At 50.7% G+C, this 27,911-nt stretch overlaps 1 protein-coding gene across 1 annotated transcript; it reads right to left on the reverse strand.

The window, feature by feature from the left end:
* Positions 1-861: 861 nt before the first annotated feature.
* APMAP (adipocyte plasma membrane associated protein) lies at positions 862-27,452 on the reverse strand. Its single transcript, XM_052650529.1, has 9 exons — positions 27,321-27,452; positions 19,248-19,364; positions 14,883-14,998; positions 8,038-8,130; positions 6,505-6,621; positions 5,230-5,404; positions 4,577-4,711; positions 4,008-4,200; positions 862-2,838 (listed from the first exon to the last, which is right to left on the reverse strand). The coding sequence occupies exons 1-9, from the start codon at positions 27,410-27,412 to the stop codon at positions 2,638-2,640; spliced, it is 1,239 nt and encodes a 412-aa protein (XP_052506489.1). The 5' UTR covers positions 27,413-27,452; the 3' UTR covers positions 862-2,637.
* Between the last annotated feature and the right edge of the window lie 459 nt (positions 27,453-27,911).

Genomic DNA, 27,911 nt, shown 5'->3' on the forward strand with positions numbered 1-27,911 from the left:
CCTGACAACCATGGGGCCACCCAGTGCTGCCCCACAGGCCTCACAGGACATCAGAATGGAGAGGTGTTGGGGGAGCGGCCCCAGGGCACCCCCAACCGAGTCCCCCGTGCCCATGACGGTGTCACGAACTGCAGGGGGAGGGTGTCAGCCAGCAGGAACCCCGAGGCCCGCACTGCCACCCGGTCTGCATGCTTTTTAAAACACAGCGGCTCTGCTCTCAGAGCGAATGAGTCTGACAGAGGCAAGCTGGGCCTCCATCTCATTCAGTGTCACCAGGAAAACGTCAAGTTAAGGACCCGGGATTCTAAGACGCACAGAGGTACCACCAAGAAGGAACACTCAGGTCTCACACTGACCGAAACCAAACTCCAGCCAGCCAGCCCACCCTGAGTGTTCCCCAGCCTCCCCGCCAGGCCTCCACCCCTGACCATCAGCTGTGGAGACTGGGATCCAGCTCCAGGCCCCCTCCCCACCCCCACCCCGGGCTGCAGACGGACCAGGCTCTGAGGAACACCCGCTGCCCGGTGGACTAACCACCCACAAGGCTTAGTCTCACTGCGGCCCAGCCTCAGTGCCAGGGACCCAGGCACCCGTAGGTCTGAGCCCTGGGCTGAGCGGTCACCCTGCCCCCTGCCCCCAGCCGCCTGCACCTCTGGGAAGGTCCCTCCCCAGCCTCCACTCCCAGTGGGACTCAGTCAGTCTCCCTGTATCGTTAAGAGCTCAGCACACGTGAACACCCTTCAGCACGGCAGCGCGAGCGCTGACAACAGAACCTCAGCGTGAGGTCTCGGTCCTGTGAGAGGCAGTGGCGGAGCACGGACGGTGTTTCTGTAACAGATGAAGCAGCACACGATGAATGAGTCATTCGCTTTAATTTTAAGACCATGTCACCAGTTCACACTACAACAAATCCATTTTATATTTACAACAAGTCTATCGTATATTTAAGACTAATGAAGCTACACTTGACACCTTACCATGGCAAACAACCACAAAGAACACAGGAAATGACACTTTGAGACAGAGAAGCAACACCTGAGTCAGGAAAAAAAAAAGACACCTTTGCTGAAAACTGTGAAAAGCTACCAGCTCCCCTGCACTGACAGCGCAGCCCTCGGCTCCCGGCTCCCAACCAAGAAACGTTCAGGGTCAGTGCGCTTGAGCTGTGTTTTCATGGCAGAATGGTCAGGTTTTACCCGACTGTTCCCGCAGACGTCATACACGGGTGCACTGTTGCCTATTAAACACCATTTCCCGTGAGGTTACATCACCTGACAGGACACGGGTCACTGCCACGCGGCCAGGCTGACTGCTCTGCACAGCTGTGTGGGGAGCTGGCCCTCAGCAGAAGATGACCGGGACAGGCCCCCGTCAGACTGACTGTTCTCCCCTAAAATGGGGTGGGGGGGGGGGCCTGAGTCAGCACACGGCACTAAGGGTTCAGGTTTCACCACTGCCGTCGGCCCTCCTTGACATTCACTGTTGTCATCTATTCAAAATACCATCTTTCCAACTCACAAAGACAACTCCAGACACACAATCCCTGATGTGTTCTCACAAATGCCAGGAAAGGGAGGAGCAGACATCAGCCCTACCTGGCAGGACAGCGGTGTCATGTGGACTGCGTCAGTGTGGGAGGCCATGGGGGAGGCACCAAGCAAAGGCAAGCACGATCCCAGCAGAACAGCCCTCACGACACACAGAAAAACAGACCTCACTCACTGTTGGAGCCAATCAAAGCAGGGAACAAAGTCCCGGGCAACACCATGCACAGGTCAATCCACAAGGGTCGCCCACCACCAGGACCACGTGTGGACACATCCGTCAGGCTTGTGACACCGGAGCAGAAGCGACCCCAGCACGTGCACTGTTCACACTCGGGTCTGGGGACGAGGAACCAGCTGTGAACAGGACTCCTGGTACCCAGCGCCCACCTTCCATCCCCATCCTGTGATTTGTACAGCAGGCTGTACACAGAGAAGCTGGCTAGTCCTCTGAGCGGCTAGAATCAACACGTTCTTCCTCCACCACACACATCCAGGTCCTTGCCTTCAGAACACTGGCGGGGGCCCAGCGAGGGAAGGAGGGAGGGCCTGGGCGGGGGAAGAGGGTGGGAGCCACAGGAGGGACGCCCAGGGCTGAGGCCCAGCCCCTTATGACTCTGGGGAAGAGTCTTCGCCCACACAGCCCATCTTGAGTTCTCACACACATTTGTTCTGAGCTCTACTCACCCTCCTGGGGTCCCTCCCCCAAAGGCAGGTATCACCTGCTTAACAGCAGACACCAAGGCTGGTGAGACACAGCCAGCAGCAGGGTCAAGACCTCAGCTGCTCACCCACAAATCCATCCCCACCAGAGTACACCAAGTCCCCAGGTCCCAGAGACAATCACCATGCTTGGGGAGGTTTTTAAGAGAAAATGGCTTTACAAGGACTCATCTTCCCCTCGGCAAATTCAAGGCCTAGCCCAGGTGAGGGTGTTCTGGGACTGCACCACACCTCCAGGACCAGCGGGCGTCGGGGGAAGGGCATCCATGTGCCTCCAGGCCCAGGGGTGGCACATGGGGTGACAACAGGCTCCAGGTAACAGCGGGCTCCAGGTGACAATGGGCAGAGGGTGACAGCAGGCCTAAGCAGACTACAGGCGGAGTCTGCACAGGTAGGGGGCCCTGAAGGAGCCCAGGTAGAGGTGCCCATTGTGTTCATGTGCCTCACTCACGTAGGTGACCACCTGCCCTTCGGGGTCGTGCAGACTCCTCCGGAAGGCCCCGCTATCACTGAGCTCCAGGACAAGGCTGTACCGCGGTACGAATTTCATCACTGTCTCTTGGCTGAATAGCTGCAATGGAAACACAGAGCAGAGAGAGTAGGGCAGGGCAGGTGTGGCCCCTGGAGTCCAGACAACAGGCCCACCTGGAGACCCGCAGCTGGGCACCCAGTCCTGTCACCTGCTGGGTGCATCCCATCTGCACTGCCCCCCGCTGAGCCACCTCCCCACCTGCCCCCCTCCACACAAGAGTGAGACTGCCTTTTTTAAATATTGGTCCCAAAACATTTAGTCAAAAAATGGCTTGTGGGGCTGAGCAGGGTAGGTGTGTGCAGGGGTTGCCCAGACCAGGAGTCAGTCTGAGTAGGGAGCATCCACCCTGGAGGAGAGGCCATGGCTCCAAGCAGAGGAGATGGTGTCCTGCAGTGGGGCAGCCGGCACAGGCCACGGGCCCCAAGGGGAGAGCAGGCCCCTACACGTGGCTGGGAGGAAGGAGAAGGGCTGGCCTGGGTACCAGAGCCCTAACCAGGGCCGTGTGATGCTGGGGACAAAGGCTACAAATGTGGACACCAGGGGAATCCGATCAAACAGGCATGAGGGAGCACGGGACCCAGGTTTCTCACCCTTAGAGAAAGGAAGTACCAACATGGACGGTAAGAAGAGGCATAGATCCTGTGGTGTTGGACCAGAAACACCAGTCTTACTTAGAGTTTTCAGTTTAAAGGAACAGATAAAGATATATGAATGTTTAAGTACAAAGGTCTGCCCATGAGCATGTGCGCACAGACTCATTCAGGAACTGCCGCCTGGCACCTTCCAGGACCTTAGGTTACAAACAGTTCGGTACCAGTAATTGGTACTGGCACTGGGACATGGGCAGGATCCCACGGAGGGCATGACCAGACTCCGGGGAGGCAGGAGGAAGGGGCACCTAAACCACTCGAGGAAGAGCCAAAGGCTGGGCGTCCGGGGGAGAGCAAGAGGGACAAGCAGGACAGAGGCCCAACAGGTCATGATGGTGAGGGTGACGGTTCCAGACGAGGAGACCAGGAGGGAAAGGGTCAGAGGGCTCAAAGATGTAAATTTACATTTTAAGCCGAAGGATAAGTGTGAAGAAGTCACTGAAAGCATCAGACATCATAAGCAGAACTATAATTTTTAGAGCTTTCACAAGTGTCAAAGAAACCCACAGTGAGATGCAGTTTCATTTTGTTTCTTGAAATCACAGTTTTCATGTTTACCTTAAAAATCACTTTTTTAAGAAAAGGCCTCTCGGATAAGAAATCCAACATGGAGAAGCCGGGATTGGCACGGATGGCCGCCATGCTGACCCAGTACCCCCCGGAGCTGCTGGCTCGGATGTTGTCCGGGAAGCCAGGCAGACTCTCCACAAACACGTCAGCCCCTCCCTTCATCAGGCCAGACACGTAGAACCTGAAAAAGTCAGCCAAGCAGGCAATGAACAGCAGCCCCCCAAAACAAAAAACTGGAGCCAAACACCAAGGCATCCATCATGAACGAGGGCACTTGATGCAATGGCCCGCTGCAAGGACCTCAGAGCCCTGGGTCCAGCGAGAAGCAGGGACGGGAACTGGGCCGGGCCAGGACCGCAGTCAGCGTTCTGCCGAGACTCTCCCAGCCCACAACACTCAAGAAGGCTGAGGGAAAGAGAAAAGACAACTCTCCCCTCACAAAGGACCAGCCTCTGCCACGCCCTAGGCTGCAGCAGGCCTCTCACACCGGCCCCGCCCCGCTTCTCACCCAGGCCCCCAGGCCCCGCCCCACCCCTCACACCCGCCAGCTCACGCACCTTCTGATCCTCACCATGGCCAACTCCGCCACCAGGACAAAGTCCTCCGCAGGAGACAGCTGCACCCCATTGGGGAACCGCAAGTGGTCCAGCAAAACCTTCACCTCCTTGGTTTGGGTGTCATACTCCAGCAGGCTGCAGGCACCAACGCAGAGGGTCACATGGGGCATCTGGGAGCCCTGCGGGCTGGAGTGGAGCCCTTGGCCAGGGCCTGTGCAGGGGCACTTGGCCTGCACTGGAGCGGCAGGGCCCCCATCCTCCACTCAGACCAGTTCCAGGCTGACCCTGGAAGGCCACCCAGGCACCCCCCTCCAGACAAGCCCACGGTCAGTTCTCTCGCTGACCTGGGCACTAGCTCACACCAGGTGGGTCACCATGGCTCCAGCCTCACAGGAGTTGAGGTTCCCCGCCAAGTGCCAGACCACCCCCCACACCCTCAGATGGCCTGGCTGTTCTTAGCTTCATTTCTCCAAAGAGAAGTGAGAACATCTCACTGCCCTGTTGTGTCCACCACCTATTTCCAGGAAACATTAAGATCCTCCCTTAAAAGCTGAGCAGATGCTCAGAAACACCCACCAACTTCTGGGCGTGATATACTCTCCAACATCATCCTGCCCATCTACAGCTTCCCTGGGCAGATTCAGGACACTCACCGCCCATCATCCGTCCCCTCCATCAACAGGAACAGATAATCTCGTCTTTGCCATTTGCTGCTAGAATCCGTAAAGTAAACCTTCCTCCCGTCCCGAGTTACTGTAAGATCGTTCAAGAAGGACATTTTCCTCCCCTCAATGGGGGTCTCGGAGGACAGCAGCAGTTTTACTTCACCTGAGGGGATGGGAAGGAAGAAAAGGAAAGACAGGAAGAAAGAAGGAAGAAAGAGGGGAGATTTGCTTTCATTCTTAGAACCTGTAGCTCAACAGTTTCAAACTATTAATCAACCTAACTTATTTAAAAGGAAAAACTAAGGGAGCCTCCCCACTCTCTATGTCAGAAGATGCAGTACTTGGCACAGTGTTCACCTCCTTTCTATTCAGTGATGAACTTTTTAGAACAACCCCACTCAAGGCAGAATCCTCCCTATGGTCGAGAAACTCCTTTCCCCTAGACCAACTGACTTAAAAATCTGCCGAGAGTCTGGGGTTAATAAGGCAATTTTCTATTTGAGAGAAATACAGTGCTCCCCTCACCTGCTTTTAAATGTGAGAAGCAGGAGTAGTAGTAAGTCTTTCCAGACTATAGCACAGACACTCATGGAGTGCTTAGTTCTCTTTACGTCCAATCCCATTTAAACGCCAACAACGATCCCCCAAGGCAGGCCCTCCTGTCAGCCCTACTCTGTGGTGAGGCAAGTGGACTCAGAGGCTGAGCAACCGGCACACGCCGGCACCCGGCAGAGTGGGGGCCACCCAGGGGCCCTGTGCACCACCCACGAGGACAACTCCTCCCTCCACGCGACCCTCCCCGTTAAGCACACACAGCACTAGCCCACAGGACACCATGACCAGTCAGGGGAGGGAAACAGCAGAAGCAGCTGGAGGAAGGAAAAGTAAAAAGACAAGAGATGAAGGGGAAGGAAAAAGAGAAGACTGAGAAGCAGAAAACAAACAGGGAGCCCAGACGGAAACACAGAAAAGTGAAGACAGGAAGAGGAGCCTCACACCCTCAGAATGAGACCTTCTGGGACCCGGTGGTCAGGGGAGAGGAAGGTATGAACCTGAGGCAGGCTCGAGTGAGGAGCCACACGACGTGAATACTGGTGCTCTCTGCAGGCAAGACCTTCAGTACCATTCGGTATGTAAGAAAAATACCATGGTCTCCGGTAGGCTGTACTGAACAAGTTCTACTAAATCCATTTATAAATAAATACACACGTTGTTTAAAAGATTCACAGTCATCACAGAAGGAAGCAAGTTACTGGCACGTACGTTTCCAGGGATTTACTTCAAACAGCCCTTTGTACGCATCAACCACAAAAAGGGTCCCATTGGGCCCAGCCCGGATGCCTAGGGGTCTCCCACAAGCAGGCTCGTCATCTCGGGTTTCTAGGGAAACAGACAGGAATCAGTGGCTGGCCCCAGATTCTGCCTGAGGCCCATCAGTGTCCAATCACCTCATCTATCCCATCCTAAAGCGGCATCTTGCTGCAGAGAACAAAACTGACCATGGCACCAGGGACCGACTCAGTCCCCACCATGTCCCTGGCCCTGAGAGCTTAGGACAACTGTCCAGTCTGTCCAGAGGGCCCATGACAAGAGTCAGGATGTGGACACACCCACAGCAACTGGCACTCAAGAATCACGCTCACATCAGTGTTTGGAGACTCAAACAGTCAGCACAGGCATAGGCCCCGCCCCCAGATCCCCCAGCAGTCACAGGCCCCTCCCCTGATCCCCCAGCAGGCACAGGCCCCACCCCCAGATCTCCCAGCAGGCACAGGCCCCACCCCCGGATCCCCCAGCACTCCAGGAGTGGGGTTGAAGCCCCACAGCTGGACCTGAATGCTGTGCCCGTCCAAGGACATGGCAGGGTCCCTCCACCCATCATAAAGGAAAAGCTACCATATTACTCCTTAGATCCATTCTTCTGCTCTACCTATATTCTTTTTAAACCTGTGGCAGAGCATATTTAGTGCTGGGCACTCACTGCAGGGCACTTACCACAGGGTGCTTACTGCAGGGTACTTACTAATGAGTGCTTATTGCAGGGTGCTTACTATTGAGTGCTCACTACTCAGTGCTTATTGCAGGGTGTTTACCAAGAGTGCTTATCGCAGAGTGCTTACTACAGAGTGCTTATTGCAGAGGGCTTACTGCAGGACCCTCATTGCAGAGGCACTTAACATGCGTGCTTACATTAGGATGCTTACTGCACTTATGGCCACAATACGGAGTGGGAAAAGCAAGTTAAATACTCATATGCAGAGTATGATCCCATCACTTACAACCATGTGTGGGTGTGAGTCCATGAACAGAAAGAGATCTGAACAGTTTTTCATTACACTGTTAACAAGCTATACCTGAGAAGACTGTAGGTGAGTTTTACTTTCTTCTTTGTGCTGTTCGCATTTTACTATAAAAATGCATCATTTTTACAAAAACATTCTAGCTCCTAACAAAAGGATAGTAAGTCTGTGCTACTAGTGCTTAAATAGTGAGTTTCTAAAACCTGAGGGACCTAAGGGTAATTCACTCTGGATGAAGGGCTGAGGTCCCTGGTAGGCTAGTGTGGGAATCCACTTCAGCACCTGAGGAACAAAGCCTAGTGCCTCCCACAGCAGCTCTGGGGTACGTGCTGAGGTGAGGGGTGTGAGGGGTCTGGAGGGAAAGTATGACCACAGGGGCCTCAGCTGGGCAGCGGGGCTCTCCTCTTCCGAAGACCTGACTTCCAGGAAACACAGCTCCTCTCAGCACCTTCCTTGGGTGCCCGGAAGAGACACAAAGGTGGTCACCAAAACTTACTGCACGGGCCTGAGCCAAATCGAGCAACGGTCTCTACTTCACCATTTTCAAGCTTTACAACTCGGCCATCTGCTGTACCCGTGAACATCACATCTGTTCAAAGACAGGAAGGAGTAAGGGTGTTACTAGGTTAGCCTAAGAACTATGCTCTCACCACCACCAACAACAGAGGTGGCCAGTCTGTGCTTTGTCTCCAGAGAGGAAATGGCAGTTTTGAAAATGAAAGCAAGTGGTGTCTGGGGCCAAAAGCCTTAACACATGCAGCAATAACGCCATAAGGGCCTTGGAACCAGCATGGGCGTGACCCTGAGGCTGGAGCAAGGGCACAGCAGACACCAGTCAGAGATAAAAACAGGATTTTCTACCCTCAAAGAAGCGGGAACCCTCAGGCTGATGCTCAGCGCTTGGGTCTGGTCACATCTGCCTCATGGCAGTGTCTAACTGCAGAAGGTGACTATCCAACCAAAGGGAAACAACTGCTGGGAAGGCCCCCAGGTGTAAAATCAAGTGCTCACTTCAGCGGCACATATACTAGAACCAGAACCATGCAGAACTTGCAATGATGTGCAAATTCATGAAATGCTCCATATTCTTAAATGTAAATATTGCAAACTCTAGGGGAGCCACTAAAAAAAGTATTTAAAATAAGTATAACTTATTAGGTAAAGAATGGACAGAAAAGAGAATCATATAAGATGCTCAACTGAACTACTGAACTCCCAAAGTGGATGAGAAAATAAGGAAGAAAATAACATAAGCAATGAATAGAAAACAGTAACAAACATGGGAGAGAGTAATCCAACAACAGCTGACCCTTGAACAGCTGGGGGTTAGGGGGCGTCAACCCTCTGCACAGTCAAACATCTGTGGATAACTTTATGGTCAGCCCTCACATCCTCGAGGTCCTGAATCTGCAAGGTTCTGCATCGCAAGATTCCAGACCCACGGATTTAAGCAACTGTGGATGGAGCAGTGCTGCAGAATGTGTTCAATGGAAAAAAATCCATGTTTAAGTGAACCTGAGTTGTTAAAGGATCAACTGGATATCAATTACCATCTTAAACGTTAATGGAATAAAAACCTCAATTAAAAGACAGAGATCGTCATTGAGTGTATTAGAAAACAAGACGCAACGAAATGCAGTCTGTAAGAAGCTCCCTTTATATATACAGACACATAGAGATGAAAAATCAAGGGGTAAAGAAAAATACACCACACTAACACTAATTAAAAGAAAGCTGCAGGGCTAGGAACATGATCAGGGATAAAGAAGACCATCAGGTAACAACAAAAGGTCAACTGTAGAGAAGACACACAGTCCTTAACATGTATGTGCCTGATAATAATTGTCAAAATACATGAGGCAAAACTGATACAACTGCAAGGAAGCACAGGAATCCATGATTAGAGGAGAAGACCTCAGCATCCCTCCCTCAGAAATGGAAAGACCCTGATGAGCAACAAGATCCGACTGCACAGCACAGTCATAGAACAGGGAGCTAGCTGCAATGTCCTGGGCTAAACCACAGTGAAAAATAAAACGGAAAAGAATGTACATATACGTATAACTGAGTCACTTTAATGTACAGTGGAAATTAACACAACACTGTAAATCAACTCTATGTCAAAAAAATAAATAAAAAATTAATGGACAGATCCTGCCAACGGAAAATTACCCTAACTGAAGCCCACTGGCCTATAGCCAGAGCTCCACAACAAGAGAAGCCACCACAGTGAGAAGCCCGTGCCCTGCAACAAAAAGTAGCCCCCACTCGCCACAACTAGACGAAAACCCAGGACAGCCAAAACCAATAAATAAATAAGAAAATCAATAAAGACACAATTCAACTCAACAGCACCATTGCTTAACTGGATATTAATTGACACCCTTCAACACCTCAGCCAACAAACAGCAAAATATTTTTTCTTGAGTTCACATGAAACATTCACCAAGATAGACCACATTTGGGGCCATAACATATGCCTTAATAAATTTAAAAGAACAGAAATGATACAATATCTGCTCTCACACCAACATGAAATTAAACTAGAAATCACTAAAAGAAAGAGAGCTGAAAATCCCAAAATACTTAGAGATTAAACAACACACACTTCTAATTAACACATAGGTCAAAGAAGAAATCACAAGATTACAAAACATCTTGAACTAAGTTAAACTGAAAATGCAACTTATCAAAAATTTCCTGGAGGAAGAGAAAACAGTGCTTACAAAGAAAGTTACAGCATCAAAGACACATATTAGAAAAGAAAGAGACCTAAAATCAGTCATCTAAGCTTCCATCTTTGGAAGCTAGATAAAGAACAAAGGAAACCCAAGGTAAGCAGAGGAAAGAATAAAAATTAGAGCAGATATCAATGAAATTGAAACAAGAAATCAATAAAGAAAAATCAACAAAACCAAAAGTTGGTTCTTTGAAAAAATCAATAAAATAAATAATCCTTTAGCTAGGCTAACAAAGATAGAAATTACCAATATCAGAAACGAAAGACCCCCCCCGCCCCGGGCATTAAGAGGATACTAAAGAAATACTATGAACAACTCTAAGTCCACAAATTTGATAATGTAGATGAAACAGTCCGATTCCTTGAAAGGCACAATCTACCAAAACTCATACAAGAGACCATTTGAATAGGTCTGTATCTACGGAAGATATGAATCAATAGTTAATAACCTTCCAAAACAGCACCAGGCTGAGATGGGTTCACTGATGAATTCTACCAAACATTTAGGAAGGAAGAAATGGTACCAACTTTCTATAATCTCTTCCAGAAAACAGAAGGAGAGGAATACTTCTTAATTCATTCCATGAAGCATCACTTTAATACCAAAACCAGATAAAGTCATTTCAAGAAAACTACACACCAATATCTCTCAAGTCCAAAGATGTGAAAATTCTCAATATTAGCAAATCAAATCCAAAATGTATAAAAGGAATTACACACCCCAACAAAATGAGATTTATCCCAAGTCTGTAAGGCTGGTGTAGCATCTAAGTAACCCGTAATATTAGAAGACTAAAGAAAAATTACATGAACTTATCAACAGATGCAGAAAAAGTATTGACAAAAATCCAACACCCATTTCATGATAAAAACTTTTAGCAAATTAGGAACAGAGGGGAACTTCCTCAACTTGATAAAGAATATCTACGAAAAAATCTACAGTTAACATCATACTTAATGGTGAAAACTAGAAGCTTTCTCACTAAAGTCAGGAACAAAGCAAGGATGTCCCCTTTCATCACTTCTTTACAATACTGGGCTGAAAGTTCTAGCTAATGCAGTAAGACCAGAAAAGGATACAAAAGGTATAAATAAAACTATGTTCATTTGTAGATGACATGACTGTCTATGTGGAAAATCTCAAAGAATCAACAACAATAAGTCTTGGACACTAATAAGCAATTATAGCAAGGTTGCAGGATACAAAGATAATATACTAAAGGCAATCAGTTTCCTATATACCAACAATGAACAAGTGAAACCTGAAATTAAAATCAGAGTATCAGAAGGTGTTTCACTACCTTCCAAAAAGAATGAAATATTTAGGTCTAAATATAATGAAATATATACAAGATCTAGATGAGAAAAACCATGAAATTCAGATAACAGAAATCAAAGAACTTAATAAAGGGAGAGACAGTCCATGCTCACAGATTAAAAGGTACAACATTGTCAAGAGGTCAGTTCTTCTCAACCTGAGCTCTAGATCCAGAGCGATCCCAGTGCTATTTAAATGACCCTAAACCTTACACGAAGAAGCAAAGATCTAGACGAGCCAACGGGGTTCTGAAAGAGAACAAAGTTGGGGGCCGTACACCACTTGACTTCAAGACTTACTATAGGGACTTCCCTGACATTCAGCGGTTAAGACTTCACCTTCCAACGCAGGGGCCACGGGTTTGGTCCCTGTTCAGGGATGCCTCTTGGCCAAAAAACAAACAACAACAAAAAAAAACAGAAGCAATATTCAATAAAGACTTAAAAAAAAAAAGTTACTATAAAGCTACAATAACAAAGCCAATGTGGTAAAAGCACAAGAACAGACAAACAGATCAGTGGAGCAGAACACAGAGCCCAGCAGCAGACCACAACTCACCTCTAACCAAACAGCAAAGGTGACACCATGAGGGACAGACGGTCTCTTCAACAAATCTCGCTGAAACAACTAGACATCCACATGCAAAGAGATGAACCTAGACACAGACCCTACACCCTTCACAAAAATTAACTCAAAACGGATTTCAGACCTAAACATTAAACACAAAACTACAAAACTCCTAGAAGACAAAAACGGAGAAAACTGAGTTGACTTTGCGTATGCTGATGACATTTTAAATACAACACCAAAGATATGATCCATAAAAGAAAGAACTGATAAGCTGGGCTTCATTAAAACTTAAAAACTTCTGATCTGAGAAAGACACTGTCTAGAGAATGGGAAGACAAGCCACAGACTGGAAGAAAGTATCTGCAAACAATGCATCTGATAAAGGACTGGCATCCAAAATATACAAAAAATTCTTTAGACTCAACAATAAGAAAATGAACAATCCAATTTTAAAAATATCCCAAAGACTTAAAACACCTCACCACAGAAGATCTACTATGGTGGAAAACAAACACATGAAATGATGTTCCACATCATATATCATCAGGGAACTGCAAATTAAAATAACCATGAGATACCACTTCACATCTATTAAAATGGCCAAAATTCAGAACACTGACAGTGCCAATTACCAGGGGTATGGAGCTACAAGAGCTCCCACTCATGACTGCGGGCGGGGGAGGGGTGGGATGCAAAACAGTACAGCCACTTCTGAAGACAGTTTGGCAACTTATAAAACTAAACAAGGTGAATGGAAAAATGAACTATGATACATCCAGGCAATGGCATATTATTTGTTAATAAAAAGGAATGAGCTATAAAGCTGTAAAAAGACTTGTGAATGTGAAAGTCGCTCAGTTATGTCTGACTCTGCAACCCCCATGGACTGTAGCCCACCAGGCTCCTCTGTCCTTGGAGATTCTCCAGGCAAGAACACTGGGGTAGTAGGCTTCCCTTCTCCAGGGATCTTCCCAACCCAGGTCTCCCACACTGCAACCGTCTGAGCCACCAGGGAAGCCCAAGAGTACTGGAGTGGGTAGAACCGTAAAATGCATAACGTAAGTGAAAGAAGTCAGTCTGAAAGACTGCCTGATGTGCGATTCAAACTCTAAAACATTTGGGAAAGGCAAAACTATGGAAACAAGAAACAGGCCAGCGGCCGCCAGAGGCCTGAGGGCAGAGTGGACCAAGAGGCTGAACGCAGCAGATTTCAAGGGGCAGTAAAAATTCTCTGTGTGATGATCTAATGATGGATACATGTCATTAAACATTTGTCCAAACCCGTAGAACATACACACCAAGAGTAAACCCTAACGTAAACTATGGACTCCGGTGATGATGATGTGACAAGGAGGAGTTGTCCAATGTACTCTCAATAAATGTACCATCTTGGGGGAGATGTTAATAATGCGGCAAGTAGGGGGTAGAGGATATATGGTAAGTTTCTGTATCTTCCCCTCCATGTTGCTGTGACTCCAAAATTGCTCTAAAAAGTAAAGTCTAAATGATGTTCATTGGTGACCCCTCTCCTGGCACCTTCTGAGGTGAGTGCCTCTCTCTACTGTCAGCAGCAGTGAGCCCGGGTGCCCTCATGCAGTTCACATCTGCAGGGGATAACCAGAAATGTCACCAAAGGACAAGCAGAGAAAAAAGAAAAGGAGGTGTGGTGACAGAGCAAGATAAGGCATCAGGCCCAGTGGAAAAGACAAAAAAAAGCATTCTCTGGGAGATCTGAGGGCATGGGGTGGGGAGGGAATCACTGGGACTCCTCAACGTTCCAATTTTAAACGTCAGTACTAGATTTCTTAACCAAAAACACAAAATTTGTGAAATTAATAAACATCAATGTCTTTTTAAGAGAAACACAAAACTTAATCACAAAATGCCCATCTCTCCTGAGCAATTCTCACTCTGCCAGACAAAAGCAACAACCAACTACAGAAACACCCAGTCCTCAGGCCGGCCAAAGAGCAAGGCTGGGAAAGGCAGGCTGGTTCACAGCTTCGGAGGTGGAGGCACAGGCCTGACAGGCCTTCAGAAGGAAACGGAAGCATGGCAGCCACCCATGGCCGTTCCACCGCGCTCTGGGGTGATGGCCAGCAAGCTGAGGTAACAAATAAGACGCAGGAAATCCTCACGTCTCAATCCTCGCCAACCTCTTCACTAACCGTATCTTTTGACGCCTAAGCTTAATTCTCATTCTAACAGACAGGAAAGGCCTGTTCCAGGTTGCTACAGACTCAAGAATTAGAACCAGATCCTCTTCTAGTCTGGAGGTTCGGGCAAGTCTGAAGCAGATGGTTACCCTTAAATGTACCCACCAAGGTGACCGTTAAAAAAAGTGGAAATACTGAGAACAGTTCCTGTTCTTGTCAAAAATGCAATCTACACAAAGACAACCTGTGCTACATCAAGTAACACCTACTCAATTGTGACAAATGAACTAAAACACCAGTGTTCACGCTTTTTCTTTCTCCTTTCCTTTTAAATGGTCCAACAGTTTGAGCAGAATAAAGCTTATTAGATAGGAACTCAAAATCACCCAGTACTACAACAGCCTGCAACTCAGAGAGGCAAGAAGCTCCCTCGGGGCATCTGCTAGACAAACAGGCACAATCGCAGCCCAGAAGGCCGCCCAGGACTCCCCTTGGCACTGTCCCCACAGAACCCCACTCAGGCGGCAGACAGCGCCAAGTCCCAGGGGTCTACTTACCCCCAATATTTGCTATGGATTCTGGCCCAACAAGCTGATTTTCAAATAGCTTTTCCGCCTGTTGTAACTTCGTATTTGGTTGCAGCACACCAAGGAAGAGAGGGGGCTCTTTGAAGCTGTAAAATAATGCAATTATAGGGATTTGTCTATAAAAACATATGAAGAAAGTATTTACTGAAGACCTGCAAGGACCTACATGCATTAATTCGCCATTCTTTGACAAAGGGTACACATTTCAATAATATTCCTAGTTGCCAGAAGCACTAGTTAAAAGAAAAAACCTCCCAGGATAACAGGAAAGGTCACAGCACAGAAGAAAACTGAAGGCGTCAATGTGGCTGACGTAAGAACACTCTCCTGTCACCTGAGGCCCAGGGCGCCGGGCCTCCCCAACCCATCCAACAAGCTTCACCCTCCAGCTCACAGAGCCCGGCATTTATCTTGCCACTGGCTGCCTGGCCATCCAGGCCCAGCCGAGATGGAGAGAGCGGAGTGGACGCTACACAGGGACAGCCTTGCTTCCTGCTCCATGGGGAGGACAGAAGACAGCTGGGCCTGGGGCCACCCCCGCTGTGGCCTGGACCCCCACCCCCACCCCCACCCCAGGCTCATGCAAAAGTGCCCAGGAGCTCTCCCATCTCCTCCATCCACAGGCAGACGCTGTTTCTCCCAAGCCATCAGCAACTGTTGCCACCCAGAGCCATGCCACCATCTTCCCTCCCCGCTTCCTCCCTCGTCCCCCGACGTCCGCTTGCAACCCAGCAGCCCACCTGCGCTCTGTGAAGCACAGATCAAGGGTATCCACCCCTTAATACCGGCAAATGGGCCCTCTCCCCGGAGCCAAAGTCTCCCACAAACTCCTCGCCCAACAGTCCGGCCACGGCCTCCCCTCGCTCTGCTCTCCCAGCTGGTCACCAAGGGCCCTGGGCATCTCCCATTTTAAACCCGCTGCCTCCTCCCATCACCTCCTCAGTGAAGTCTGCTCTGACCACACAGTGTAACACTCAGCGCTGCCCCCAGAAGCCCAGACCCCACACCACTGTGTCTGCATCGTCAACTCCTCACTCTGTCAGCTGCCTGTGCCCCCAACTTGCTGGGTTCTCACTGACTTGCTGGCCCCCAGGGGAGCAGGGGAGAGGAGTTCCCACGTGTCACCCCCCACCCCCACCCCGGCCCGGAGAGTAGGAGAACCAAGGGGAGGGTGGGGCTGGTGGTCTGGGAGCTCTCCATCCCCACCCCTTCTCAGCACAACTCCCCTGGAACTAAACCTCCCCCTCCACTCTTGGCCCTGTCTCACAAATACAGCTTCCTAACTGCTCTTCAAAAGCACACGCGTGGTTCAACTAAAGAGCTTTATTTCCAGAGTGGGAGAGAAGGACTGGGACCTGCAACACACTTGGGTTCAAGCTCTGCAGGAAGGTCACACCTCCAGAGGGGCAGGGACGTGTGCAGACAGGCAACAGACAAGCACACGGAGCAGGGGCAGAGGGGGCCCCCCCCGAGTCCCAGCCTCCCCGCTGTCCCCGTGGGCGCTGCCAGATTCCCTGCACTCAGGAAGGCCTCGAAGGGCTGCAGCACCAAACTAGTCAGGGTGGTGCACTATCCCTGCCCCCAAGGGGAGACGGGAAAGCACAGAAAATGCAGCGGCCTGGAAGAAAGGCACCAGGGACGGCAGCCCAGGCGCTCATTAACTGCCTGGGCGCTCCGCTGGGCACAGAGGCACCAGGGATGGCAGCCCAGGCGCTCGCTCCTGCTGACTCTCCTAACTCGGTCACCGTCTATGCTCAGTTTCCGGTTTTGTCCTGTTTCTCCCCATGGTTCTCTCTGATTAGGATCACTCTTTAATCTTTCATCTGAAATCAAACTGATAAAAATGTCCCCACCAGCTGCGAGTGTGTCTCACAAGCATGGGGCCAGGACATGGCCAGTGGCCTCGACTCAGCAGCGGTCACTGAGGCCTCCACCCCCCTACTCTGGGGAAGGACTGGGTTTCCATCCAGAAAGGAACAGAAACATGAGTTTTCACGAAAAGACAGGACTGTTTCTGTCATATTTAAAACATATTTCAGTTACTGTAAAATTTAACATAAAAGACACAGTAGTGTTGTAAAGAAGAGATTTTGTGCCTATGATTTTAAAAACCAACAAGGACAGTAACTCTTCTGGCAGCTGAAAGCTATTACTGTTAACTGTCAAAAATTTGCATTTTATTAACGGTAAAACTGTAGAACTCAAAGATAATAAATAAAAAGCAGCAACAAAGTGCTATGGGTGGTCAAGGATGCGAGGGGCAAACAGAAACACACAAAAATAAAACTCGGGCAAGGCCCACAAGAGACCTGCGGGGGAAGGAGCGGGACGGTGGCCCATGCCCCCGACCCTCAGCCAGGGAGACAGCCTGGGCTCCTCACAGATGCTCAGGAAACCCATGGAGCGGCCCCCCACCCGACCCCGATCCCGACTCTCTGGCTCCACAGGTGGACACTCCCCTGTGGTAAGGAGGGAATATCCACCAAGCAGATATTCCTGAGCCCACGTCATCCACGCCTGATGACACCGCTGTGATCCCACCTCTGGGAACAAATGTGTCCCAACAGACGCTGGGCAACACCCTCTAGGAATCAAGACGTCACAGGTGTTGTGTCTACCAGCCCCAGATCTTCCTAATGAGGAAAAGAAGGCTGCTGTGCACAGCAGGGTCTGGCCAAGCCTGGTGGCCTCCCTGGTGACTCTGCTCGCTAAAAGGCTGCCACCATCTGCATAACCTGCCACCTGGGAGGGTCTCCCGCAGTCCTGGGCCCTCCAGGTCTGTCTGTCCTCTGACTTCCTGGGTCTCCTGAAAGCAGAGCCCCCGAGGCACCCCCACCAGCTGAGCCGCCAGCATGGAGACTGCACCGATCGTCCCAGGCAGTGTGTACGCCCCTTTCCTTGCTTTTTCTGCTCTGATCAGAGTTTCATAGAAGACCTTTCTGCTGTTGTTACCAGTACTTTTCCCCAAACCTCAGTTCGTTCCCGTTCTCACTGTCTGCCAGTCTTCTGCTTCGTTCTGGCTTCAGGGCCCCACACCCCCAAAGTGGGAGCCAGTCATTGCCCAACTCTGAGCCCAGGAGAGACCCATCAGCCACGCCAGTTTCTATGGGGTTCTCCTCACCAGGCACATCTACTCCACCAACAGTGCTTGTTCTGGACAGCCTCAAAGCCTTCCCGACCTGGCTCCTCTCCGGGCTGCTGGGACATCACACTACCTTTCCCCTAAATTTCTTTACCACTCTTGGCACGATTAACGACCTCTACTGAGATCAAAGGTCTTGCGTCCCCTTAGAAGCCGTGTGTTCACCTGCTCCCCACCACCTCACTCTCCATGGCCAGCTCTCCAGCCCAGGTTTCGACCCCCAGCTTTGGACACAAATCTCACTCCCACCTGGCGCACTGGATTAGCAGAAAGGCCCAGGCAGTCTGCATTTGAAGCCAGTTTAGCCACCTCCTTCTACACAGTGAGGGGGACTGGCAGGAGGGAGACCTTCAGAGAGAGGACGCCCAACACACTGCCCACTATGAAGCCTCAACTCTCACTCACAAAACACATCATTCAGTTTATACCTATTAGCTTCCCTCTATACTGAGACGGGGTTCTTCTCTGAACTTTTCAACTTTACATGAACTCACAGCAAACTTCAGGCAGCTTCACCACCCTGAGCGGCTCTGAGGGGAAACCAGACTGCACAGCCCTTGACATCATGAACAGTCACATGAAGAGGAGCCTGGCTCTGCGTGACTGTAACTACGAATGTGAATACCTTCACGAGACCTGAGGTGCACACTAGTTTTTCAAGTATGCTGTATTACCTACATATCCCCACTGATGAAGGGTAATTTAGGAAAAATAGAACAGTAATTATTATACAAGGTTTATTAAAAATCAACTACCTGTAAATCCTTACTTCAGGAAACATAGTGGTGACTGCCAAATAAATAGCACTTATCAATAATTTTTAAAAATCAGCTACTTAAAAAATTTAAACACGGCAACTTGAACTTAACCTTCGTTTGTGTGTCTGTGCTCTCGACACTTCAAATGAATTCAGGTTAATCACCTCTAATACTTGAGCTTCTCTTGTCTGGGATTTTTCTAGTTTTTAATGTTGGTTTGCACAGTTGTGTTTTTGAAAGAGTAGCATGCCTAGCACTGGGCACATGTTGAGTGACACCTGATTCAACACGGAGCACAGGCACTAAAGGGCTCACGCTCTCTCCTGCTCGGCACAGCCCACCCTGCAGAGCAGATTGATTGATTAGCCAAGAAGCTCTCAGCCCGATTTTGTCGAGCAGCAACACCCACCCTGCCCGAGCTGCGCGGCTACTCACCTGAGAGGCTCCGGGTCTATAGGCGAGTCCAGCAGCACCAGGGCGCCGAGCAGGGGGATAGTGAGGAAGGCTGCCAGCATGAGGAAGGTGGCTCGGAACACTCTGCCGCTGAAGGAGCTGCCAGACAAAAAGCACACGAAGGCATCCGCAGGGCTCAGACCGACCGGCCGCACCCTCAGCCCTCTGGGCAGGGGCAGCCCTCCCACCCGGCCTGCCCCTTTCGAGGCCACCGCCTCCGTGGTGGTGACTAAAGGTCAGCAGTGTTTGCTAGGATGGCAATCATGCCCTTGTTCTTTTTTTAATCTTCCAGGGTGTGGAGCACTCATCAGTTACCTCCCAAGTAGTCTGATGAGCGGTATCCTGGATCCTCCAGCAGATGCTAAAAGCCAGTAAACCCAAAGAACCAACGGGCACAAAGTGACGGAGGTGTGAGTGAAGCTGTGGGAAGGAGCCGCCCTTGCCCACCAGGAAGATGGAGGCCCTCAGTCACCACCTCTGACCACCGAAGCTCAGAGCAGCAAGGATCAGAGACACATTCACAAAGGAAACGGAGGCAGAACATCCTGAAGGTCCAAACCCAACCATTACCAGACACAGGAGAACCTGCAAAGCCACACCTCCAGACCGCCTCTTCAAAAGCCACGGGGAGACCTGACAGTGGCCTGGGCCCTCAAGCAGAGTGTGTGGCCACGGGGGTCTGAAACACCCTCCAACAACCCTCACCAACGACCTCACTCACTCATGGGCCAGGCAGCACGTGAAGCCTCCTGCTAAGAAATAAACTGCTGGGATCACTACTTGCCTGCGTCAGGATATTCAGATTCACTGAACACCTGAAGCCAAGAGTAACGTAGAGCAAATTAAAATCCTGAGCTCCTAAAGTGGAAAATCTTTTTCTATCCAAAAAAGCTGACTTGAAAAAAGTTAGGACTCACACCTGACCAACTAAGGGCACTGTTTCATTTGATTTTTGACAAGACGGTTTCAATGTAGAATGCAGAAATGTGTGGGCTGGGGTTGGGCAGTCCACTGCCAGGAGGACGGGACCGAGGGTCATGTCTGACCCCAAGCCAGAAGTCACCACTAACGACACCGCCTGCCGAGGACAGGAAGAGATGCCCGGACCCGGAGCCCAGAGTCAGGTTTCAAACACGCTGCACAAGCTGACCGTGTCTGCTCCCCTGGGGGATTTTGGGGTGAAGGCAAACAGCTGGTGTGGCCCCTGCGAGCCTGCGCTCAGCACCGCGTGTCCCGCTTCACCCCAGAAGAAGTCCATGGCAGCGCTTCCTGTCGTTCTTCCACAACTCAACAACACAAAAGTATTCCACTCATCTACTAAGGGACACTTGTTGGGAGGGGAGATGAGACGGGGTTACTTAATGGCAACAAGGAGTTTCATGGGATGAGGACAAGTTTTGAAACTAGAGAAGAGTGGTGGTTGCCCAACAGTAAACACTGCTGAACTGTATGCACTCTAAGGAGGTTCCTTTTACGTTATATACCCCACCTCAAAAAGCCATTAACAGTGACCAGAATGTTCTTCACTTAGACTGTGGTGATTTGTCACCTTAGCAAATCTCTCTAAATGAGCTAAAAATCCCTGAACTGGACATTCTAAACTGGTGACTGATGATATGCGAATTACAGCTCCACAAAGACGTCTACAAAGTCAAAGTCGGCGGCCGCCCGTCCAGAGGCTGGGACACACGCCACCCAGGACTTCCTTGGGGGCCCGGTCTGTCAGTGCGACCACCACAGCCGGCGACTGCACGGGCAGAGCGTGTCTGCAAGGGCTTGGGGCAGGAATGGCGTGGTCCTGCGGTCCCTTCAAAAGTAGAGTCCCAAAGGGCAGGCCACACGGCACTGCACAAACCGCCCCTCAGAGCCCACGGGGAAGGACGGTGCCCTGCCAAGGGGGCTGACGCAACCAGCCCGCCCCCACCCCGCACAGTTGCAGCCCCTGGGGAAGCTGCCTTGTGCAAACACACCAGCAAAAGTGCCGACACTGGCCAAAGTGTCCCTTTCCCTTTTCCTTGCCAAACACATTTCCACATAAAACAGACCCTTCCTGTCTAACGTGGACTCTATGCTAACTCTCCTTTTCTATGTGATAGTGTATATTTTAAAATCTTAATTTAGGAATGTGATTCGGAGCTTGTGGCAGCGTGCTTGAAGACCTGCTTGCCCCTTCCTACAACGGGGAAAACGAGAAGTCCAGCCTGGATAGAAAGTGACTGCTTACAGCTAGAAAGGCAGCCGGAACTCCGGCAAAGCCTCATGTCCACACGGTCCCACCTGCCGGGCAGGTTCAAACCCCAGTTGTTCCTGATGTGCGGCCAGACACCGCTGTCCTGATCCAACCCCTCTCCAGGGAAAGAAGTCCATCAGTACCCTGGCTGACCGCCAGCCAGTTCCCACTGGAAAGCTCCATACAGGGTCAAGTTTTAGAACCGGCAGCTCGGCCCCACGCTGTTTACTTCCTCACTGCAGGCTGAGACTCTAGCTCTGCAAGGCCATCAAACTCCAACTTTACATATCCAGTAACTTGACAAATGGCCCCAACACCGAAGTTTTTAGCCATTCAGAGCCCGCCTGCTTTATGTGCTTGGCGAAACCGCCCCAGACGGTGGCTCGGTTCAGTTCAGTTGCTCAGTCGTGTCTGACTCTTTGCGACTCCATGGACTGCAGCACACCAGGCCTCCCTGTCCATCACCAACTCCCGGGGTTGACTCAGATTCATGTCCATTGAGTCGGTGATGCCATCCAACTATCTCATCCTGTGTCGTCCCCTTCTCCTCCCATCTTCAATCTTTTCCAGCATCAGGGTCTTTTCCAATGAGTCAGTTCTTCCATCAGGGATGGCCAAAGTAGTGCAGTTTCAGCTTTAGCATCAGTCCTTCCAATGAATATTCAGGACTGATCTCCTTTAGGATGGGCTGGTTGGATCTCCTTGCAGTCCAAGGGACTCTCGAGAGTCTTCTCCAACACCACAGTTCAAATGCATCAATCCTTTGGCACTCAGCTTTCTTTCTAGTCCAGCTCTCACATCCATACATGACTACTGGAAAAACCATAGCTTTGACTAGGTGGACCTTTGTTGACAAAGTAATGTCCCTGCTTTTTAATATGCTATCTAGGTTAGTCATAACTTTTCTTCCAAGGAGTAAGCGACTTTTAATTTCATGGCTGCAATCACCATCTGCAGTGATTTTGGAGCCCAAGAATATAAAGTCTGTCACTGTTTCCACTGTTTCCCCATCTATTTCCCATGAAGTGATGGGACCAGATGCCATGATCTTAGTTTTCTGAATGTTGAGTTTTAAGCCAACTTCTTTACTCTCCTCTTTCACTTTCATCAAGAGGTTCTTTAGTGCTTCTTCGCTTTCTGCCGCAAGGGTGATATCATCTGCATATCTGAGGTTATTGATATTTCTCCCGGGAATCTTGATTCCAGTTTGTGCTTCATCCAGACAGTGACTACCCTTCAATAAAACAGAGCCTCACCACTTCCACTGAATGTTCATTGGAAGGACTGATGCTATAGCTGAAGCTCCAATACTTTGGCCACCTGATGGGAAGAACTAACTCCTTGGAAAAGACCCTTGGGAAAGATTGAAGGCAGGAAGAGAAGGGGATGACAGAGGATGAGATGGTTGGATGGCATCATCAACTCAAAGGACATGAGTTTGAACAAGCTCCGGGAGTCAGTGATGGACAGGGAAGGCTGGTGTGCTGCAGTCCGTGGAGTCGCAAAAAGTCGGACATGACTGAGTGACTGAACTGAACTGAACTGAACTCCACTCCTACCCCAGCTCCTGCCCTTGGAGCTCTCGGACACTCACCTTGACCCAGAAGCCCCTCTCGTCCCCTCCCCTATGAGGCTCCCCCACATGCAAACCTGTCAGTGTCACCCACAAAGCTCAGGCGGCTGCTGCCACCTCAAAGCCATATCACTTTCCTTCATCAGCCTCAGCAACCCCCAAACCCGCTACATAACACAAACAAGGAAGTGAATTTTAAATTTTGGTTCATTTTAATTAATTTAGACTTGAGTAGTTACATGCGGCCAAGCGACTGCCACATCAGACGGCAAGCCCTGGGAGTCCACAAGCACTCCGTGACCACCTGCGCAAGTGGCGCAGGCACCCAACCCCGAGAGCAGAGCAGTCAAGTGCCCGCCCTCTGTGCAGCCCAGGGTGAGCGAGGCCAGACAGGCAGCAACCAGCACGGAGAGGAGCAGTGCCTCAGGTCAGCAGAAGGTGGGGAGGGTTTGAAGCCCACGGACTGTGCACAGATTTCAGGAGAAGCAACTGGGCAGAGCTATGCGGCCGAGGAAACACAGGACTCAACGAGCTCCGGGCACAGGTGAGAGCCACGCGACCCTGGGCACTGAGTCTGTAACTGGCAGGTGCACAGGTCCTGGAGGTGAGATCAGAGAGCTCCTGACCCAGGCTCTGGGAGCATGATTATTGCAGCCCAAGGTTCATTAACTTTTTTGGCAGGCCCATCTCACTGCTGGCTCCTGTGAACTCAGAGTCAACTACAGTTCTGCATCTGCTCTGTAACGGCCCGACCACACACTGCACTGTGCTCCATTGCGAAGTCGTGTCTGACTCTATGCAACCTCAGGGACTGTAGCCCGCCAGGCCCCTCTAGCCTCAGGATTCTCCAGGCAAGAATACTGGAGTGGGTTGCCATGTCCTCCTCCAGGGGAATCTTCCCAACACAAGGCTCGAACCCGTGTCTCCTGCCTGCGTCTCCTGCACTAGCCGGTGGATTCTTCACCACTTGAGCCACATGGGAAGCCCTGCACACCAGCACTACGTCCACTCATCTGAAGGACCCTCCGTTTATCCAAACCATCTTCACCAACAAAGTGCTGTACAGGCCCATCATACTCTCTTCAGTCTGTGCTGACACACCCCGGAAGGCCAGCCCCCTCCCTCCCAGGTGCCATCCGGGAGGTCAGCTTGCTTACCCCACCCCTACACCTGCACCTGAATGCCATCTCTACACCTGCACCCTCAGAGCCATGCCTGGGATGTACAGGATCTGACAACTACCAACGGCTCAGTCACAACTTACAAATCCTGTTAAATGGGATTTACTGGGGCAAAATGTGGCGAAGGGTGTCCTCTAATAGCTTCTGCACACAAGACATCCAGGCCTCGAGGAAAAGACTGAAGTCCTGACCCACACGCTCCATGAGATAAACACAGACCTGTGATTTCAGGCCCCAACCCACGAGAGACCAGAACCCCGGGTGCTGAGGTGATCCCTGGAACCTGAGACTCACACACGATGGCCCAGCCCTTTCAAGTGACCGCGCCCTGCATTGGTTCACTTTCCACAGTCCTTTACACCAGGGCTCCGAGACTGCGGGCATTGTTTCAGCACTGACACCAAACTGAAAAAACACGGTAAAAGAGCAATTTGAAAACACACACCCAGGGGAAGGGCTGAGAAAACTCTGGAATCCTGGCTCCCCACAACCTCATGAATTACGACAGCCCCAGCTGTCTCTCCCCACTGCCTCCCTTTCGCTTCCGTCTTAAAAAGGAAAATGGACCTACAAGAGATTTTTAATTAGTCTGAAACCCTTTGGAAGCTTATTGAAAAAGAAGCTGGTAACTTTTCAACTCTTCACTCCTAAAAACGTATACATGGACATTAACCAGTTGTTCTCTCCTCTCAGACAAAACTATGTTCCAAAAGGGAAGGAGTCCTTTCTGGGTTACAATCACTCTGTCAATAAACTTCTTAAACCTGTGGGGAAACTGATGCCAAATGACACTCATTAGAAACCCGCACTGGGGACCTCCCTGGTGGTCCAGTGGTTAGCACTCTGCAATTCCACGTCAGGGGGCACAGGTTCAATCCCGGCCAGGTAACTAAGATCTTGCATGCCACGGCCAAAAAAAGATTACTGTTCAGATACAGGCACGCAACAACTTTGAAATAAAACATTATCTCCAAAGCCTGATTTTAAAAATACACTCCTCATTGTCCAGAAGCCAATTCTGTCCTTCATTTGTTTTCATGTCTTTTGCGACTCCATTCCTCTGTAACTTTACAAAAACCATGTCTCTCACAAAGACTTCAATGACCTCACCAGTAAAACAGAGCTAGTGCCACCACTCGTGCCAGAAGCCAGGAGACTGGGCAAGGTATCATTCAGTGTCCCATCCACTAAAATCTATTGCCCTCCTTCTGTAAACGGAAGCAAACTTCCTGCTTCTATAAATTGTCCTTTCTTTATTCTGTTCAGCACATCTAAAGTTTACTATATAGCCATCACATTTCTATTTCCTTCAGATTCCTTTCCTTCACTCATTATACACAATACTTTCTTGTCTTAGAGTGAACCCTCAAATTTTAAGGTAATCAAGATGTCAATCAGATGAACTACTAGAAACCACTACAAAAGAAATGAAAACTAGAAAACTGCATGATAAAAATAAGAGAAAGCTAAAGAATTACAATATACACATAGGAAGGAAGGTGGGTGACAGGAAACAGACTGTTACAAAGACCCAGAAGAGGATCAGAGAAGAGAAGGGGAAACACAGGAAAGCCAAGAAAACAAAATCAACAGAGAGGAAAAGGCACCCAGGGGAAGACTAGCAACAGGTGAGGAGTTTGGAACACAAAGTAACCCGGCCATTAAGGAGGAAATCCCAGAGAAACTGAAAAACAAGTAAATTAACCCTGCCCCCTGCCCTGGGGCCTACAGGGCCCAGCTAATGGTTGGGCCCATCCAACTACTCCCCTTGGGTGCTCTATGCCCTGTGCCTCATAGCAGACCCAGGCCGGCTGCCCCCTGGTCTCCTGGGCACAAGTGTGTGGCAACGCGAGTGGGCACGGCTGCACAGCACTGCTAGTACCAGCCTGTCTGCTCTGCAGGCTCCTAAGTCATCAGCAGATGATCTCACAACATCCAGTCAAAAGGGTGACCGACCTGTCGTGGTCTGCCCACGGTCAGCAGTCTAGAATCCACACCCTAGAATCCAGAGCAAAACAGAATGGCTGGTCACCCCACAAAGAGGAGTGTATTCCTGACCTTTCCACTGGTCCCGGGACTCGTGCTAGTGAAAAATCTTCTCCGAAAATCATAGAGTTTTAGAGACCAAACACTCCTTCCTTTCATTATCATCAGGGAATAAATTCAGTCTCTCTCAGCAAACACTGTGCTGCTGCATTCAGTATGTACCACACCCAGTGGCACGGCAAAAAATATCCCAAAATTACCATCAACATAAAAGCCAATCAGTTCCAAACTTTGAACTTGGGTCTATGTGGGGCCTCTTGGTTCTTAAAAACCTAAAGTTATGCCACTCGGGGCACAAAGTTAAGAGGAGAATTTTAAGAACTTTAAAGGCTTATGCTTCAGTTTCTAGCTAACAAAGCACTCGGGAAGGTTAGAAGAAGCGAAGTTGGGAGAAGATCTGATACTCCCTTTATCAGGCACCAACATCGCCGGTGCCCTATGCATGTCCGTCCCTACCAGGAAAACGTGCAAGGCTGGACCCTCACAGAAACTGCCCAACGATGTCCCTTCTGCTTCCCGCTCTTTCCGAGAAGGGCAGGTACGAAGCGGCTCCGCGGACGCCGGCCGAGGCCGGGGGGCTCTAGGGCCGGGCAATGACGCAGCGGTGGGGCCGAAGGGCTCCAGGTGCACCGCGCGCCGAGAGCCCGCTTCCACCCGAAAAGCGAGGCTGCTGCTGCTGCTAAGTCGCTTCAGTCGTGTCCGATTCTGTGCGACCCCATAGACGGGAGCCCACCAGGCTCCCCCGTCCCTGGGATTCTCCAGGCAAGAACACTGGAGTGGGTTGCCATTTCCTTCTCCAATGCATGAAAGTGAAAAGTGAAAGTGAAGTCGCTCAGTCGTGTCCAACTCTTAGCGACCCCATGGACTGCAGCCCACCAGGCTCCTCCGCCCATGGGATTTTGCAGGCAAGAGTACTGGAGTGGGGTGCCATTGCCTTCTCCCGAAGCGAAGCTGCCGAGGACTAAATGAGGCGCCAGCTACTGTCGCCGCCTTGGGGGCACAGCCCCGCTCCAGGCCCGGCCTACCTGCCGCCCTTGGCCTCCGGTGTCCGGTTGTCGTCCGTGACCACCTGCGGCCGCAGGGGCCGGCGCTGCCGCAGCCCGTCAGCCTCGGTCATAGTTCTAAGATGCCAGTCAGCTCCCCGCGCTGACCACCTCCCGCCAGGCGCGCGGAAGTGACGACCGAGGCTCCGCCTCCCCGCTCGGGCGCGCGCGGGAGTGACGTAGGGCCCGCCTCTTCCGGCCTCCCGGGAGGTGGTAGCTGCGAGGTTCTTTCGCGCTAGCCCTAACCACCGCCCCATTCCCCAGGCGGTGGCGGCTTCCGGGGTCTGGACTGCGCGTCCTCGCCCCCGGCGGCCCCGGCCCCTCACGTCCGATCTGAGCGCGGGGCGGGGGGCGCGGGGGCGCGGGGCGGGCCCCCCACCCCACCCCACCGGGAATCCCGGGGCCGTTTCCGAACCGGCGGGGTTGAGGGTAAGACTCGCTGGAAAAGGGCGGCTGGTCGTGTCCGTCTTTGTGACGGCCACAGCGACGGTGGGCGGTTTGTAAGCGTGTGGCCGGGTCTGTCGCCGGGCGCGTCGCCGGGCGCTGTGGGTAGGTCGAGGCCCGCGCCCGCGC

This window comes from Budorcas taxicolor, chromosome 13 (assembly GCF_023091745.1).
Source record: "Budorcas taxicolor isolate Tak-1 chromosome 13, Takin1.1, whole genome shotgun sequence".
In the NCBI taxonomy this organism is placed as follows: domain Eukaryota; kingdom Metazoa; phylum Chordata; class Mammalia; order Artiodactyla; family Bovidae; genus Budorcas; species Budorcas taxicolor.